The sequence below is a fragment of the Crassostrea angulata genome, chromosome 7 (assembly GCF_025612915.1).
Source record: "Crassostrea angulata isolate pt1a10 chromosome 7, ASM2561291v2, whole genome shotgun sequence".
NCBI classification, from domain to species: domain Eukaryota; kingdom Metazoa; phylum Mollusca; class Bivalvia; order Ostreida; family Ostreidae; genus Magallana; species Magallana angulata.
The window spans coordinates 3369510-3388809 of NC_069117.1; the positions used below are offsets into that span (position 1 = coordinate 3369510).

Consider the following 19300-nt stretch of genomic DNA (forward strand, 5'->3'; position numbering starts at 1 on the left):
GGCGGAGAAAGAGAGGGGAACACAATCTATCAAAAGTCATACATATGCAAGAGGATACATAATAGTATACTTATATTTTCGTTTGCTATAATTTGATTAAATATCCTTGCAGCTATTATAAACACAGTTCATAACAAGTCACAAATAGTTTGCCAATACTTTTAATACTCAGCAAATTTACAATTCTTAAGTAACAGTAGTTTCTCAATATGTATTCAATCAGTGACAGTTCGTTTTAACATGAGCGTCAAGAGGTTTGGGACATTCTTATATTTACTGGCAAAAATGAATTGTTTTACTGTAAGAATCGCCCCATGTAAATGTTCATGTTAATGGTATGTTGAAAATAGCTTGGTTCAAATCCTTTATTTTTGTATTGGTGACTCAAATGAACTTAAAGTGCTTGTCATATGGCATATGTGTTAAACATATGTACGATGATCTTTATGTATATGTTAAGAAAAACGTGGCACGAACCTTGTTCGCACGAAAAACATTATTTGTAGCGTACATGCATCTCTCCTGTATCTCGAAGGTTTGGTCGATTAACTTCAAATTTAAAAAGTTACATTTTAGGTTTGCATTTTAACAACAAACGAAGTTTTGGACAAAACCACTACTTCTCAGTACCAAAACGTTATTCTGACAGCACTTATCGGTACAAAAAACCCCATTTAGACAAAATTCACATAATACCAAAATATTTTGAATTCACAAAAGGCTTAAAAAGTCAAATAAAACGCATTTTTCTGACAAGAACTGATTAGTCTTAACAGGCCAATAAATGTTGGCGAACTATTTTTATGACTTAATCAAGAATTCTTGCTATGTTTGCTGTGCTTCTAACTACATCACTGTAAAAAAAACCCCTTAAAATAAGTTAACTGCAGGTTAATTTTCCAAAATGTATTGAAAGGCTTTAAAATGTGCATAGCAAAGATCGGCAGCAAAAATCTATGCTAAATGTATCGCCAGTCTATCCTATCCCGAAATCGCCAGTCTTCCCCTCCGCACGAGTTCGAGACAGAGAATCGCGAGTCTTCACCCCGAATGTATATAAACTCGTGCGGATACAGAACATTCATATCCACAGAAATACCCTGATCAAATGAACATGGCTGTTCCACCAGGAGGACCTATGGAGATCTGCTTCTCTTTTGATACTACTGGGTCGATGTCCAGTTCTATAAACGCTGTAAAAGAAAATGTGCAAGAATTGATACTACGACTACAGACGGACATACCCGGTCTTAGAATCGCTGTCTTCGCTCATGGTGATTATTGTGATAAAAACTCGTCATATGTCACCAAACACATTGACTTTTCAACCGATTTGAAAGAACTGTGTAACTGGGTGAAAAATGTTGAATCCACGGGTGGCGGCGATAGCGATGAATGTTATGAATTGGTGTTGCATGAGGTTCAAAGTCTTTCGTGGACGCCGGGATCACAGAGAGCTCTGGTGATGATTGGAGATGCAAATCCGCATGGTGTAAATTACCCAGACAATAAATTGAGATTAGATTGGGAAGTGGAATTAGACAAATTGGCAGCAATGGTGAGTACTTTTATGCAATAATTAGAGTGTACACGCTTTTGATGGTAAATTAATTTCGATCACTTATAATTCAAATCAACATTAAAAGCAAAGCCCTTTAAATTTTGGCTCATAAACACTTTTCAATTCATTTAGAGTGTCCGCGTGTACGGTGTACAGTGCAGAGGTTCGTGCGATGAGAGAACCAAAAACTTCTACCAAACACTGGCCAACAAGACAGCAGGCAGACGAATGGAGTTGGAGCAGTTTTCCAACCTATTTGATTTTATCATGGCTATTTGCTACAGAGAGCAAGGAGCAGAGTTTCTAGACCTCTATGAACAGGAAGTCCGTGCCAGAGATGCTAGAATGGGTCTCCATAAGGAACTGCACGCTCTATTCGGGGCTCTAAGAGAGGGAGAAGAAGAACCTTCAACGTCCTCGTCAACCGCAGAGAAGCCAAAGTCCAGAACACTTCCATTCAAGCCAGCTCTGAAAAAGAAACCTTCGCTCACAAAGGCTCCTTCCATTACCAAACTGAAGAAAAACAGTTCCCTCATTCATAAAGTCACGAAAACCATCGCCAAAAAGAAACCCAGGTCTGCAGTCGATAGAAAGAAGGCGAAACTCTTGGCCATTTCTCGTCAAAAGGTACGTAGAAGCTTTTTTCTTCTTCTTCAGAATACACCCCATTAGATTGAGATTGTTTCTCGGTCCTTAATAGAACACTTTGGCTAACCAGAGGTTTTCCATTTATCGATCCAGCCTGCTCTCTTTTTCGGGATTCCTTGGCTGGCGTAAATGTTTGTTGTTTGACCACGCAGCTCTTTACCATTTGTGGTAAATTGTATTTCATAATATTTCAGATGAACGCTCTTAGAAAACTGAAGAGAGAAAACGTTCCGGACACGAATTTTTCTTTAAACAAAATACAGTGGTCCCCATGGGAACTAGTTATCTCTCCCACCAAACCAGAAAACGACTCTTTGTGGACTGAAAGATACAGAGGAAGAAAGGGTTTCCGCAAAACCAGCGTCTGCGGAGGAAAGACTTTTCCTGCAGCTGTGTACGAGTTCTCTGTGAGGAAACTTTCCGATCCTAAACGTTACGTGACATACTGTAAATTGTCGTCAGGATTCACCAAGACGAGGTGTTGGGAATCGAGACTTTTATCTCATTCTGACGTTCGATCCCAAGTCAACAAAATTGTTGCTTTAGGGTATTCCGTCTATGTACGACGATGTTTGTTGAATGATTCTAACAAAGACACTGTCAGGAAATCATTACTTCGATATGACTATGCTTGGAAGCGAGTTACAAATGTAAGGGATTCGCAAAGAGATATATCAGTAGCATAATTTCTGTCATGTTATTTATTCTATGTCGTTTCTATAGTACTTGTGTTGCGTTTTTATATCAGAATATTGATTCTGAAGTTGTTGTTGTTTTTCAAATAAAACAAATATGAATGCACCTCTTACTTATGTCACTTTACAAATTTCACGACATGCCACTGGTATATTTTAAGCTTCATAAAGTAAAATAGTTCATGAAATATATCAAATAAGGAATTGAATGGAAAATTGAATAGCATTGCAATTGTGAAAATCAGAAGTGAAGTGCAAACCTTACAGCATTGACGAAAGGGTGGCATCGCAAGGGAATCTGCAAGATTCAAAGGGGAGCTAATATAACACGAAATGCCGGTCAACCGTTGACCGGTAGAATTCTGACATTGACAGCTACGGCGTGCTATTAGTAGGGATTGTAAACATTTGGCAGTAATAAGAGTGGGTAAGCTTGGCAAAGCTAAAAAATAAAAAAATTGTCGAAATATTAAAGGATCAATGTCTCACAAAAATCAAAGTATTGGAAATTGTTCCCACGTCTTGTCAGTAATTTTCCACAAAGATTGATTTAGATTCTTGAAGGAAAAAAAAACAGAGATGTGTTTCTGCTGAATGTAAGCAGGCAGAGATGATTCTAGTCACAGTATTTAAAAAAAAAACTGTTCTGGTTATAGTCACTTGCGTAAATATTTGTCCAGTGTTACCTTAAAGTGTTGTTTTGAAACACACACGTAAATTTTGAACTGCGTCGAGGAAATATTAATTTCATTATCATTACGCAAAATTCACTTGAACTACCAATCTATTCAAACTGGGTGACTATACTGAGATTACAGTCCTTTGAAATGCAAACAAGGATCGCTCCATGTTTTTTTTTTGTATTCAAACTTCCATGTACAAATTATTGACATTTTCTCATATACTTAGGTTACAGTGCATACACATCACATATTCACTTTCTTTAAGATATAAGTATAAACACCGACAAACAGACATATATATGCACAAACAATCTCGAATACTTTCTTTATCAACCATGGAAGTTTGAGTATTTTTAGTTAAGAAGGGGGGGGGGTGTGTGAAGGAGGGCGGAGAAAGAGAGGGGAACACAATCTATCAAAAGTCATACATATGCAAGAGGATACATAATAGTATACTTATATTTTCGTTTGCTATAATTTGATTAAATATCCTTGCAGCTATTATAAACACAGTTCATAACAAGTCACAAATAGTTTGCCAATACTTTTAATACTCAGCAAATTTACAATTCTTAAGTAACAGTAGTTTCTCAATATGTATTCAATCAGTGACAGTTCGTTTTAACATGAGCGTCAAGAGGTTTGGGACATTCTTATATTTACTGGCAAAAATGAATTGTTTTACTGTAAGAATCGCCCCATGTAAATGTTCATGTTAATGGTATGTTGAAAATAGCTTGGTTCAAATCCTTTATTTTTGTATTGGTGACTCAAATGAACTTAAAGTGCTTGTCATATGGCATATGTGTTAAACATATGTACGATGATCTTTATGTATATGTTAAGAAAAACGTGGCACGAACCTTGTTCGCACGAAAAACATTATTTGTAGCGTACATGCATCTCTCCTGTATCTCGAAGGTTTGGTCGATTAACTTCAAATTTAAAAAGTTACATTTTAGGTTTGCATTTTAACAACAAACGAAGTTTTGGACAAAACCACTACTTCTCAGTACCAAAACGTTATTCTGACAGCACTTATCGGTACAAAAAACCCCATTTAGACAAAATTCACATAATACCAAAATATTTTGAATTCACAAAAGGCTTAAAAAGTCAAATAAAACGCATTTTTCTGACAAGAACTGATTAGTCTTAACAGGCCAATAAATGTTGGCGAACTATTTTTATGACTTAATCAAGAATTCTTGCTATGTTTGCTGTGCTTCTAACTACATCACTGTAAAAAAAACCCCTTAAAATAAGTTAACTGCAGGTTAATTTTCCAAAATGTATTGAAAGGCTTTAAAATGTGAATAGCAAAGATCGGCAGCAAAAATCTATGCTAAATGTATCGCCAGTCTATCCTATCCCGAAATCGCCAGTCTTCCCCTCCGCACGAGTTCGAGACAGAGAATCGCGAGTCTTCACCCCGAATGTATATAAACTCGTGCGGATACAGAACATTCATATCCACAGAAATACCCTGATCAAATGAACATGGCTGTTCCACCAGGAGGACCTATGGAGATCTGCTTCTCTTTTGATACTACTGGGTCGATGTCCAGTTCTATAAACGCTGTAAAAGAAAATGTGCAAGAATTGATACTACGACTACAGACGGACATACCCGGTCTTAGAATCGCTGTCTTCGCTCATGGTGATTATTGTGATAAAAACTCGTCATATGTCACCAAACACATTGACTTTTCAACCGATTTGAAAGAACTGTGTAACTGGGTGAAAAATGTTGAATCCACGGGTGGCGGCGATAGCGATGAATGTTATGAATTGGTGTTGCATGAGGTTCAAAGTCTTTCGTGGACGCCGGGATCACAGAGAGCTCTGGTGATGATTGGAGATGCAAATCCGCATGGTGTAAATTACCCAGACAATAAATTGAGATTAGATTGGGAAGTGGAATTAGACAAATTGGCAGCAATGGTGAGTACTTTTATGCAATAATTAGAGTGTACACGCTTTTGATGGTAAATTAATTTCGATCACTTATAATTCAAATCAACATTAAAAGCAAAGCCCTTTAAATTTTGGCTCATAAACACTTTTCAATTCATTTAGAGTGTCCGCGTGTACGGTGTACAGTGCAGAGGTTCGTGCGATGAGAGAACCAAAAACTTCTACCAAACACTGGCCAACAAGACAGCAGGCAGACGAATGGAGTTGGAGCAGTTTTCCAACCTATTTGATTTTATCATGGCTATTTGCTACAGAGAGCAAGGAGCAGAGTTTCTAGACCTCTATGAACAGGAAGTCCGTGCCAGAGATGCTAGAATGGGTCTCCATAAGGAACTGCACGCTCTATTCGGGGCTCTAAGAGAGGGAGAAGAAGAACCTTCAACGTCCTCGTCAACCGCAGAGAAGCCAAAGTCCAGAACACTTCCATTCAAGCCAGCTCTGAAAAAGAAACCTTCGCTCACAAAGGCTCCTTCCATTACCAAACTGAAGAAAAACAGTTCCCTCATTCATAAAGTCACGAAAACCATCGCCAAAAAGAAACCCAGGTCTGCAGTCGATAGAAAGAAGGCGAAACTCTTGGCCATTTCTCGTCAAAAGGTACGTAGAAGCTTTTTTCTTCTTCTTCAGAATACACCCCATTAGATTGAGATTGTTTCTCGGTCCTTAATAGAACACTTTGGCTAACCAGAGGTTTTCCATTTATCGATCCAGCCTGCTCTCTTTTTCGGGATTCCTTGGCTGGCGTAAATGTTTGTTGTTTGACCACGCAGCTCTTTACCATTTGTGGTAAATTGTATTTCATAATATTTCAGATGAACGCTCTTAGAAAACTGAAGAGAGAAAACGTTCCGGACACGAATTTTTCTTTAAACAAAATACAGTGGTCCCCATGGGAACTAGTTATCTCTCCCACCAAACCAGAAAACGACTCTTTGTGGACTGAAAGATACAGAGGAAGAAAGGGTTTCCGCAAAACCAGCGTCTGCGGAGGAAAGACTTTTCCTGAAGCTGTGTACGAGTTCTCTGTGAGGAAACTTTCCGATCCTAAACGTTACGTGACATACTGTAAATTGTCGTCAGGATTCACCAAGACGAGGTGTTGGGAATCGAGACTTTTATCTCATTCTGACGTTCGATCCCAAGTCAACAAAATTGTTGCTTTAGGGTATTCCGTCTATGTACGACGATGTTTGTTGAATGATTCTAACAAAGACACTGTCAGGAAATCATTACTTCGATATGACTATGCTTGGAAGCGAGTTACAAATGTAAGGGATTCGCAAAGAGATATATCAGTAGCATAATTTCTGTCATGTTATTTATTCTATGTCGTTTCTATAGTACTTGTGTTGCGTTTTTATATCAGAATATTGATTCTGAAGTTGTTGTTGTTTTTCAAATAAAACAAATATGAATGCACCTCTTACTTATGTCACTTTACAAATTTCACGACATGCCACTGGTATATTTTAAGCTTCATAAAGTAAAATAGTTCATGAAATATATCAAATAAGGAATTGAATGGAAAATTGAATAGCATTGCAATTGTGAAGATCAGAAGTGAAGTGCAAACCTTACAGCATTGACGAAAGGGTGGCATCGCAAGGGAATCTGCAAGATTCAAAGGGGAGCTAATATAACACGAAATGCCGGTCAACCGTTGACCGGTAGAATTCTGACATTGACAGCTTCGGCGTGCTATTAGTAGGGATTGTAAACATTTGGCAGTAATAAGAGTGGGTAAGCTTGGCAAAGCTAAAAAATAAAAAAATTGTCGAAATATTAAAGGATCAATGTCTCACAAAAATCAAAGTATTGGAAATTGTTCCCACGTCTTGTCAGTAATTTTCCACAAAGATTGATTTAGATTCTTGAAGGAAAAAAAAAACAGAGATGTGTTTCTGCTGAATGTAAGCAGGCAGAGATGATTCTAGTCACAGTATTTAAAAAAAAAACTGTTCTGGTTATAGTCACTTGCGTAAATATTTGTCCAGTGTTACCTTAAAGTGTTGTTTTGAAACACACACGTAAATTTTGAACTGCGTCGAGGAAATATTAATTTCATTATCATTACGCAAAATTCACTTGAACTACCAATCTATTCAAACTGGGTGACTATACTGAGATTACAGTCCTTTGAAATGCAAACAAGGATCGCTCCATGTTTTTTTTTTGTATTCAAACTTCCATGTACAAATTATTGACATTTTCTCATATACTTAGGTTACAGTGCATACGCATCACATATTCACTTTCTTTAAGATATAAGTATAAACACCGACAAACAGACATATATATGCACAAACAATCTCGAATACTTTCTTTATCAACCATGGAAGTTTGAGTATTTTTAGTTAAGAAGGGGGGGGGGGGGGTGTGTGAAGGAGGGCGGAGAAAGAGAGGGGAACACAATCTATCAAAAGTCATACATATGCAAGAGGATACATAATAGTATACTTATATTTTCGTTTGCTATAATTTGATTAAATATCCTTGCAGCTATTATAAACACAGTTCATAACAAGTCACAAATAGTTTGCCAATACTTTTAATACTCAGCAAATTTACAATTCTTAAGTAACAGTAGTTTCTCAATATGTATTCAATCAGTGACAGTTCGTTTTAACATGAGCGTCAAGAGGTTTGGGACATTCTTATATTTACTGGCAAAAATGAATTGTTTTACTGTAAGAATCGCCCCATGTAAATGTTCATGTTAATGGTATGTTGAAAATAGCTTGGTTCAAATCCTTTATTTTTGTATTGGTGACTCAAATGAACTTAAGTGCTTGTCATATGGCATATGTGTTAAACATATGTACGATGATCTTTATGTATATGTTAAGAAAAACGTGGCACGAACCTTGTTCGCACGAAAAACATTATTTGTAGCGTACATGCATCTCTCCTGTATCTCGAAGGTTTGGTCGATTAACTTCAAATTTAAAAAGTTACATTTTAGGTTTGCATTTTAACAACAAACGAAGTTTTGGACAAAACCACTACTTCTCAGTACCAAAACGTTATTCTGACAGCACTTATCGGTACAAAAAACCCCATTTAGACAAAATTCACATAATACCAAAATATTTTGAATTCACAAAAGGCTTAAAAAGTCAAATAAAACGCATTTTTCTGACAAGAACTGATTAGTCTTAACAGGCCAATAAATGTTGGCGAACTATTTTTATGACTTAATCAAGAATTCTTGCTATGTTTGCTGTGCTTCTAACTACATCACTGTAAAAAAAACCCCTTAAAATAAGTTAACTGCAGGTTAATTTTCCAAAATGTATTGAAAGGCTTTAAAATGTGCATAGCAAAGATCGGCAGCAAAAATCTATGCTAAATGTATCGCCAGTCTATCCTATCCCGAAATCGCCAGTCTTCCCCTCCGCACGAGTTCGAGACAGAGAATCGCGAGTCTTCACCCCGAATGTATATAAACTCGTGCGGATACAGAACATTCATATCCACAGAAATACCCTGATCAAATGAACATGGCTGTTCCACCAGGAGGACCTATGGAGATCTGCTTCTCTTTTGATACTACTGGGTCGATGTCCAGTTCTATAAACGCTGTAAAAGAAAATGTGCAAGAATTGATACTACGACTACAGACGGACATACCCGGTCTTAGAATCGCTGTCTTCGCTCATGGTGATTATTGTGATAAAAACTCGTCATATGTCACCAAACACATTGACTTTTCAACCGATTTGAAAGAACTGTGTAACTGGGTGAAAAATGTTGAATCCACGGGTGGCGGCGATAGCGATGAATGTTATGAATTGGTGTTGCATGAGGTTCAAAGTCTTTCGTGGACGCCGGGATCACAGAGAGCTCTGGTGATGATTGGAGATGCAAATCCGCATGGTGTAAATTACCCAGACAATAAATTGAGATTAGATTGGGAAGTGGAATTAGACAAATTGGCAGCAATGGTGAGTACTTTTATGCAATAATTAGAGTGTACACGCTTTTGATGGTAAATTAATTTCGATCACTTATAATTCAAATCAACATTAAAAGCAAAGCCCTTTAAATTTTGGCTCATAAACACTTTTCAATTCATTTAGAGTGTCCGCGTGTACGGTGTACAGTGCAGAGGTTCGTGCGATGAGAGAACCAAAAACTTCTACCAAACACTGGCCAACAAGACAGCAGGCAGACGAATGGAGTTGGAGCAGTTTTCCAACCTATTTGATTTTATCATGGCTATTTGCTACAGAGAGCAAGGAGCAGAGTTTCTAGACCTCTATGAACAGGAAGTCCGTGCCAGAGATGCTAGAATGGGTCTCCATAAGGAACTGCACGCTCTATTCGGGGCTCTAAGAGAGGGAGAAGAAGAACCTTCAACGTCCTCGTCAACCGCAGAGAAGCCAAAGTCCAGAACACTTCCATTCAAGCCAGCTCTGAAAAAGAAACCTTCGCTCACAAAGGCTCCTTCCATTACCAAACTGAAGAAAAACAGTTCCCTCATTCATAAAGTCACGAAAACCATCGCCAAAAAGAAACCCAGGTCTGCAGTCGATAGAAAGAAGGCGAAACTCTTGGCCATTTCTCGTCAAAAGGTACGTAGAAGCTTTTTTCTTCTTCTTCAGAATACACCCCATTAGATTGAGATTGTTTCTCGGTCCTTAATAGAACACTTTGGCTAACCAGAGGTTTTCCATTTATCGATCCAGCCTGCTCTCTTTTTCGGGATTCCTTGGCTGGCGTAAATGTTTGTTGTTTGACCACGCAGCTCTTTACCATTTGTGGTAAATTGTATTTCATAATATTTCAGATGAACGCTCTTAGAAAACTGAAGAGAGAAAACGTTCCGGACACGAATTTTTCTTTAAACAAAATACAGTGGTCCCCATGGGAACTAGTTATCTCTCCCACCAAACCAGAAAACGACTCTTTGTGGACTGAAAGATACAGAGGAAGAAAGGGTTTCCGCAAAACCAGCGTCTGCGGAGGAAAGACTTTTCCTGCAGCTGTGTACGAGTTCTCTGTGAGGAAACTTTCCGATCCTAAACGTTACGTGACATACTGTAAATTGTCGTCAGGATTCACCAAGACGAGGTGTTGGGAATCGAGACTTTTATCTCATTCTGACGTTCGATCCCAAGTCAACAAAATTGTTGCTTTAGGGTATTCCGTCTATGTACGACGATGTTTGTTGAATGATTCTAACAAAGACACTGTCAGGAAATCATTACTTCGATATGACTATGCTTGGAAGCGAGTTACAAATGTAAGGGATTCGCAAAGAGATATATCAGTAGCATAATTTCTGTCATGTTATTTATTCTATGTCGTTTCTATAGTACTTGTGTTGCGTTTTTATATCAGAATATTGATTCTGAAGTTGTTGTTGTTTTTCAAATAAAACAAATATGAATGCACCTCTTACTTATGTCACTTTACAAATTTCACGACATGCCACTGGTATATTTTAAGCTTCATAAAGTAAAATAGTTCATGAAATATATCAAATAAGGAATTGAATGGAAAATTGAATAGCATTGCAATTGTGAAAATCAGAAGTGAAGTGCAAACCTTACAGCATTGACGAAAGGGTGGCATCGCAAGGGAATCTGCAAGATTCAAAGGGGAGCTAATATAACACGAAATGCCGGTCAACCGTTGACCGGTAGAATTCTGACATTGACAGCTACGGCGTGCTATTAGTAGGGATTGTAAACATTTGGCAGTAATAAGAGTGGGTAAGCTTGGCAAAGCTAAAAAATAAAAAAAATTGTCGAAATATTAAAGGATCAATGTCTCACAAAAATCAAAGTATTGGAAATTGTTCCCACGTCTTGTCAGTAATTTTCCACAAAGATTGATTTAGATTCTTGAAGGAAAAAAAAACAGAGATGTGTTTCTGCTGAATGTAAGCAGGCAGAGATGATTCTAGTCACAGTATTTAAAAAAAAAACTGTTCTGGTTATAGTCACTTGCGTAAATATTTGTCCAGTGTTACCTTAAAGTGTTGTTTTGAAACACACACGTAAATTTTGAACTGCGTCGAGGAAATATTAATTTCATTATCATTACGCAAAATTCACTTGAACTACCAATCTATTCAAACTGGGTGACTATACTGAGATTACAGTCCTTTGAAATGCAAACAAGGATCGCTCCATGTTTTTTTTTTGTATTCAAACTTCCATGTACAAATTATTGACATTTTCTCATATACTTAGGTTACAGTGCATACACATCACATATTCACTTTCTTTAAGATATAAGTATAAACACCGACAAACAGACATATATATGCACAAACAATCTCGAATACTTTCTTTATCAACCATGGAAGTTTGAGTATTTTTAGTTAAGAAGGGGGGGGGGTGTGTGAAGGAGGGCGGAGAAAGAGAGGGGAACACAATCTATCAAAAGTCATACATATGCAAGAGGATACATAATAGTATACTTATATTTTCGTTTGCTATAATTTGATTAAATATCCTTGCAGCTATTATAAACACAGTTCATAACAAGTCACAAATAGTTTGCCAATACTTTTAATACTCAGCAAATTTACAATTCTTAAGTAACAGTAGTTTCTCAATATGTATTCAATCAGTGACAGTTCGTTTTAACATGAGCGTCAAGAGGTTTGGGACATTCTTATATTTACTGGCAAAAATGAATTGTTTTACTGTAAGAATCGCCCCATGTAAATGTTCATGTTAATGGTATGTTGAAAATAGCTTGGTTCAAATCCTTTATTTTTGTATTGGTGACTCAAATGAACTTAAAGTGCTTGTCATATGGCATATGTGTTAAACATATGTACGATGATCTTTATGTATATGTTAAGAAAAACGTGGCACGAACCTTGTTCGCACGAAAAACATTATTTGTAGCGTACATGCATCTCTCCTGTATCTCGAAGGTTTGGTCGATTAACTTCAAATTTAAAAAGTTACATTTTAGGTTTGCATTTTAACAACAAACGAAGTTTTGGACAAAACCACTACTTCTCAGTACCAAAACGTTATTCTGACAGCACTTATCGGTACAAAAAACCCCATTTAGACAAAATTCACATAATACCAAAATATTTTGAATTCACAAAAGGCTTAAAAAGTCAAATAAAACGCATTTTTCTGACAAGAACTGATTAGTCTTAACAGGCCAATAAATGTTGGCGAACTATTTTTATGACTTAATCAAGAATTCTTGCTATGTTTGCTGTGCTTCTAACTACATCACTGTAAAAAAAACCCCTTAAAATAAGTTAACTGCAGGTTAATTTTCCAAAATGTATTGAAAGGCTTTAAAATGTGCATAGCAAAGATCGGCAGCAAAAATCTATGCTAAATGTATCGCCAGTCTATCCTATCCCGAAATCGCCAGTCTTCCCCTCCGCACGAGTTCGAGACAGAGAATAGCGAGTCTTCACCCCGAATGTATATAAACTCGTGCGGATACAGAACATTCATATCCACAGAAATACCCTGATCAAATGAACATGGCTGTTCCACCAGGAGGACCTATGGAGATCTGCTTCTCTTTTGATACTACTGGGTCGATGTCCAGTTCTATAAACGCTGTAAAAGAAAATGTGCAAGAATTGATACTACGACTACAGACGGACATACCCGGTCTTAGAATCGCTGTCTTCGCTCATGGTGATTATTGTGATAAAAACTCGTCATATGTCACCAAACACATTGACTTTTCAACCGATTTGAAAGAACTGTGTAACTGGGTGAAAAATGTTGAATCCACGGGTGGCGGCGATAGCGATGAATGTTATGAATTGGTGTTGCATGAGGTTCAAAGTCTTTCGTGGACGCCGGGATCACAGAGAGCTCTGGTGATGATTGGAGATGCAAATCCGCATGGTGTAAATTACCCAGACAATAAATTGAGATTAGATTGGGAAGTGGAATTAGACAAATTGGCAGCAATGGTGAGTACTTTTATGCAATAATTAGAGTGTACACGCTTTTGATGGTAAATTAATTTCGATCACTTATAATTCAAATCAACATTAAAAGCAAAGCCCTTTAAATTTTGGCTCATAAACACTTTTCAATTCATTTAGAGTGTCCGCGTGTACGGTGTACAGTGCAGAGGTTCGTGCGATGAGAGAACCAAAAACTTCTACCAAACACTGGCCAACAAGACAGCAGGCAGACGAATGGAGTTGGAGCAGTTTTCCAACCTATTTGATTTTATCATGGCTATTTGCTACAGAGAGCAAGGAGCAGAGTTTCTAGACCTCTATGAACAGGAAGTCCGTGCCAGAGATGCTAGAATGGGTCTCCATAAGGAACTGCACGCTCTATTCGGGGCTCTAAGAGAGGGAGAAGAAGAACCTTCAACGTCCTCGTCAACCGCAGAGAAGCCAAAGTCCAGAACACTTCCATTCAAGCCAGCTCTGAAAAAGAAACCTTCGCTCACAAAGGCTCCTTCCATTACCAAACTGAAGAAAAACAGTTCCCTCATTCATAAAGTCACGAAAACCATCGCCAAAAAGAAACCCAGGTCTGCAGTCGATAGAAAGAAGGCGAAACTCTTGGCCATTTCTCGTCAAAAGGTACGTAGAAGCTTTTTTCTTCTTCTTCAGAATACACCCCATTAGATTGAGATTGTTTCTCGGTCCTTAATAGAACACTTTGGCTAACCAGAGGTTTTCCATTTATCGATCCAGCCTGCTCTCTTTTTCGGGATTCCTTGGCTGGCGTAAATGTTTGTTGTTTGACCACGCAGCTCTTTACCATTTGTGGTAAATTGTATTTCATAATATTTCAGATGAACGCTCTTAGAAAACTGAAGAGAGAAAACGTTCCGGACACGAACTTTTCTTTAAACAAAATACAGTGGTCCCCATGGGAACTAGTTATCTCTCCCACCAAACCAGAAAACGACTCTTTGTGGACTGAAAGATACAGAGGAAGAAAGGGTTTCCGCAAAACCAGCGTCTGCGGAGGAAAGACTTTTCCTGCAGCTGTGTACGAGTTCTCTGTGAGGAAACTTTCCGATCCTAAACGTTACGTGACATACTGTAAATTGTCGTCAGGATTCACCAAGACGAGGTGTTGGGAATCGAGACTTTTATCTCATTCTGACGTTCGATCCCAAGTCAACAAAATTGTTGCTTTAGGGTATTCCGTCTATGTACGACGATGTTTGTTGAATGATTCTAACAAAGACACTGTCAGGAAATCATTACTTCGATATGACTATGCTTGGAAGCGAGTTACAAATGTAAGGGATTCGCAAAGAGATATATCAGTAGCATAATTTCTGTCATGTTATTTATTCTATGTCGTTTCTATAGTACTTGTGTTGCGTTTTTATATCAGAATATTGATTCTGAAGTTGTTGTTGTTTTTCAAATAAAACAAATATGAATGCACCTCTTACTTATGTCACTTTACAAATTTCACGACATGCCACTGGTATATTTTAAGCTTCATAAAGTAAAATAGTTCATGAAATATATCAAATAAGGAATTGAATGGAAAATTGAATAGCATTGCAATTGTGAAAATCAGAAGTGAAGTGCAAACCTTACAGCATTGACGAAAGGGTGGCATCGCAAGGGAATCTGCAAGATTCAAAGGGGAGCTAATATAACACGAAATGCCGGTCAACCGTTGACCGGTAGAATTCTGACATTGACAGCTACGGCGTGCTATTAGTAGGGATTGTAAACATTTGGCAGTAATAAGAGTGGGTAAGCTTGGCAAAGCTAAAAAATAAAAAAAATTGTCGAAATATTAAAGGATCAATGTCTCACAAAAATCAAAGTATTGGAAATTGTTCCCACGTCTTGTCAGTAATTTTCCACAAAGATTGATTTAGATTCTTGAAGGAAAAAAAAACAGAGATGTGTTTCTGCTGAATGTAAGCAGGCAGAGATGATTCTAGTCACAGTATTTAAAAAAAAAACTGTTCTGGTTATAGTCACTTGCGTAAATATTTGTCCAGTGTTACCTTAAAGTGTTGTTTTGAAACACACACGTAAATTTTGAACTGCGTCGAGGAAATATTAATTTCATTATCATTACGCAAAATTCACTTGAACTACCAATCTATTCAAACTGGGTGACTATACTGAGATTACAGTCCTTTGAAATGCAAACAAGGATCGCTCCATGTTTTTTTTTTGTATTCAAACTTCCATGTACAAATTATTGACATTTTCTCATATACTTAGGTTACAGTGCATACACATCACATATTCACTTTCTTTAAGATATAAGTATAAACACCGACAAACAGACATATATATGCACAAACAATCTCGAATACTTTCTTTATCAACCATGGAAGTTTGAGTATTTTTAGTTAAGAAGGGGGGGGGTGTGTGAAGGAGGGCGGAGAAAGAGAGGGGAACACAATCTATCAAAAGTCATACATATGCAAGAGGATACATAATAGTATACTTATATTTTCGTTTGCTATAATTTGATTAAATATCCTTGCAGCTATTATAAACACAGTTCATAACAAGTCACAAATAGTTTGCCAATACTTTTAATACTCAGCAAATTTACAATTCTTAAGTAACAGTAGTTTCTCAATATGTATTCAATCAGTGACAGTTCGTTTTAACATGAGCGTCAAGAGGTTTGGGACATTCTTATATTTACTGGCAAAAATGAATTGTTTTACTGTAAGAATCGCCCCATGTAAATGTTCATGTTAATGGTATGTTGAAAATAGCTTGGTTCAAATCCTTTATTTTTGTATTGGTGACTCAAATGAACTTAAAGTGCTTGTCATATGGCATATGTGTTAAACATATGTACGATGATCTTTATGTATATGTTAAGAAAAACGTGGCACGAACCTTGTTCGCACGAAAAACATTATTTGTAGCGTACATGCATCTCTCCTGTATCTCGAAGGTTTGGTCGATTAACTTCAAATTTAAAAAGTTACATTTTAGGTTTGCATTTTAACAACAAACGAAGTTTTGGACAAAACCACTACTTCTCAGTACCAAAACGTTATTCTGACAGCACTTATCGGTACAAAAAACCCCATTTAGACAAAATTCACATAATACCAAAATATTTTGAATTCACAAAAGGCTTAAAAAGTCAAATAAAACGCATTTTTCTGACAAGAACTGATTAGTCTTAACAGGCCAATAAATGTTGGCGAACTATTTTTATGACTTAATCAAGAATTCTTGCTATGTTTGCTGTGCTTCTAACTACATCACTGTAAAAAAAACCCCTTAAAATAAGTTAACTGCAGGTTAATTTTCCAAAATGTATTGAAAGGCTTTAAAATGTGCATAGCAAAGATCGGCAGCAAAAATCTATGCTAAATGTATCGCCAGTCTATCCTATCCCGAAATCGCCAGTCTTCCCCTCCGCACGAGTTCGAGACAGAGAATCGCGAGTCTTCACCCCGAATGTATATAAACTCGTGCGGATACAGAACATTCATATCCACAGAAATACCCTGATCAAATGAACATGGCTGTTCCACCAGGAGGACCTATGGAGATCTGCTTCTCTTTTGATACTACTGGGTCGATGTCCAGTTCTATAAACGCTGTAAAAGAAAATGTGCAAGAATTGATACTACGACTACAGACGGACATACCCGGTCTTAGAATCGCTGTCTTCGCTCATGGTGATTATTGTGATAAAAACTCGTCATATGTCACCAAACACATTGACTTTTCAACCGATTTGAAAGAACTGTGTAACTGGGTGAAAAATGTTGAATCCACGGGTGGCGGCGATAGCGATGAATGTTATGAATTGGTGTTGCATGAGGTTCAAAGTCTTTCGTGGACGCCGGGATCACAGAGAGCTCTGGTGATGATTGGAGATGCAAATCCGCATGGTGTAAATTACCCAGACAATAAATTGAGATTAGATTGGGAAGTGGAATTAGACAAATTGGCAGCAATGGTGAGTACTTTTATGCAATAATTAGAGTGTACACGCTTTTGATGGTAAATTAATTTCGATCACTTATAATTCAAATCAACATTAAAAGCAAAGCCCTTTAAATTTTGGCTCATAAACACTTTTCAATTCATTTAGAGTGTCCGCGTGTACGGTGTACAGTGCAGAGGTTCGTGCGATGAGAGAACCAAAAACTTCTACCAAACACTGGCCAACAAGACAGCAGGCAGACGAATGGAGTTGGAGCAGTTTTCCAACCTATTTGATTTTATCATGGCTATTTGCTACAGAGAGCAAGGAGCAGAGTTTCTAGACCTCTATGAACAGGAAGTCCGTGCCAGAGATGCTAGAATGGGTCTCCATAAGGAACTGCACGCTCTATTCGGGGCTCTAAGAGAGGGAGAAGAAGAACCTTCAACGTCCTCGTCAACCGCAGAGAAGCCAAAGTCCAGAACACTTCCATTCAAGCCAGCTCTGAAAAAGAAACCTTCGCTCACAAAGGCTCCTTCCATTACCAAACTGAAGAAAAACAGTTCCCTCATTCATAAAGTCACGAAAACCATCGCCAAAAAGAAACCCAGGTCTGCAGTCGATAGAAAGAAGGCGAAACTCTTGGCCATTTCTCGTCAAAAGGTACGTAGAAGCTTTTTTCTTCTTCTTCAGAATACACCCCATTAGATTGAGATTGTTTCTCGGTCCTTAATAGAACACTTTGGCTAACCAGAGGTTTTCCATTTATCGATCCAGCCTGCTCTCTTTTTCGGGATTCCTTGGCTGGCGTAAATGTTTGTTGTTTGACCACGCAGCTCTTTACCATTTGTGGTAAATTGTATTTCATAATATTTCAGATGAACGCTCTTAGAAAACTGAAGAGAGAAAACGTTCCGGACACGAATTTTTCTTTAAACAAAATACAGTGGTCCCCATGGGAACTAGTTATCTCTCCCACCAAACCAGAAAACGACTCTTTGTGGACTGAAAGATACAGAGGAAGAAAGGGTTTCCGCAAAACCAGCGTCTGCGGAGGAAAGACTTTTCCTGCAGCTGTGTACGAGTTCTCTGTGAGGAAACTTTCCGATCCTAAACGTTACGTGACATACTGTAAATTGTCGTCAGGATTCACCAAGACGAGGTGTTGGGAATCGAGACTTTTATCTCATTCTGACGTTCGATCCCAAGTCAACAAAATTGTTGCTTTAGGGTATTCCGTCTATGTACGACGATGTTTGTTGAATGATTCTAACAAAGACACTGTCAGGAAATCATTACTTCGATATGACTATGCTTGGAAGCGAGTTACAAATGTAAGGGATTCGCAAAGAGATATATCAGTAGCATAATTTCTGTCATGTTATTTATTCTATGTCGTTTCTATAGTACTTGTGTTGCGTTTTTATATCAGAATATTGATTCTGAAGTTGTTGTTGTTTTTCAAATAAAACAAATATGAATGCACCTCTTACTTATGTCACTTTACAAATTTCACGACATGCCACTGGTATATTTTAAGCTTCATAAAGTAAAATAGTTCATGAAATATATCAAATAAGGAATTGAATGGAAAATTGAATAGCATTGCAATTGTGAAAATCAGAAGTGAAGTGCAAACCTTACAGCATTGACGAAAGGGTGGCATCGCAAGGGAATCTGCAAGATTCAAAGGGGAGCTAATATAACACGAAATGCCGGTCAACCGTTGACCGGTAGAATTCTGACATTGACAGCTACGGCGTGCTATTAGTAGGGATTGTAAACATTTGGCAGTAATAAGAGTGGGTAAGCTTGGCAAAGCTAAAAAATAAAAAAAATTGTCGAAATATTAAAGGATCAATGTCTCACAAAAATCAA

The 19300-nt window shown here is 37.6% G+C and overlaps 1 protein-coding gene and 4 pseudogenes across 1 annotated transcript; all 5 read left to right on the top strand.

Moving 5' to 3' along the window:
• The first annotated feature begins 1050 nt into the window (after positions 1 to 1050).
• On the top strand, positions 1051 to 3010 carry LOC128155831 (uncharacterized; annotated as a pseudogene).
• Positions 3011 to 5043: 2033 nt separating this feature from the next.
• On the top strand, positions 5044 to 6983 carry LOC128155988 (uncharacterized). The gene is made up of 3 exons (XM_052817931.1): positions 5044 to 5531; positions 5667 to 6161; positions 6377 to 6983. The coding sequence occupies exons 1-3, from the start codon at positions 5082 to 5084 to the stop codon at positions 6866 to 6868; spliced, it is 1437 nt and encodes a 478-aa protein (XP_052673891.1). The 5' UTR covers positions 5044 to 5081; the 3' UTR covers positions 6869 to 6983.
• Positions 6984 to 9000: 2017 nt separating this feature from the next.
• LOC128155836 (uncharacterized) lies at positions 9001 to 10960 on the top strand (annotated as a pseudogene).
• A 2014-nt stretch (positions 10961 to 12974) lies between these two features.
• Positions 12975 to 14934, top strand: LOC128155729 (uncharacterized; annotated as a pseudogene).
• Positions 14935 to 16947: 2013 nt separating this feature from the next.
• LOC128155826 (uncharacterized) lies at positions 16948 to 18907 on the top strand (annotated as a pseudogene).
• Positions 18908 to 19300: the final 393 nt, after the last annotated feature.

Excerpts from the sequence above, each read along its gene's own strand:
- LOC128155988 (XM_052817931.1), top strand. The coding sequence starts at position 5,082 with ATGAACATGGCTGTTCCACCAGGAGGACCTATGGAGATCTGCTTCTCT. Across the intron at positions 5,532-5,666 it reads TAGACAAATTGGCAGCAATG|AGTGTCCGCGTGTACGGTGT; the intron begins GTGAGTACTTTT and ends CAATTCATTTAG. Across the intron at positions 6,162-6,376 it reads TGGCCATTTCTCGTCAAAAG|ATGAACGCTCTTAGAAAACT; the intron begins GTACGTAGAAGC and ends ATAATATTTCAG.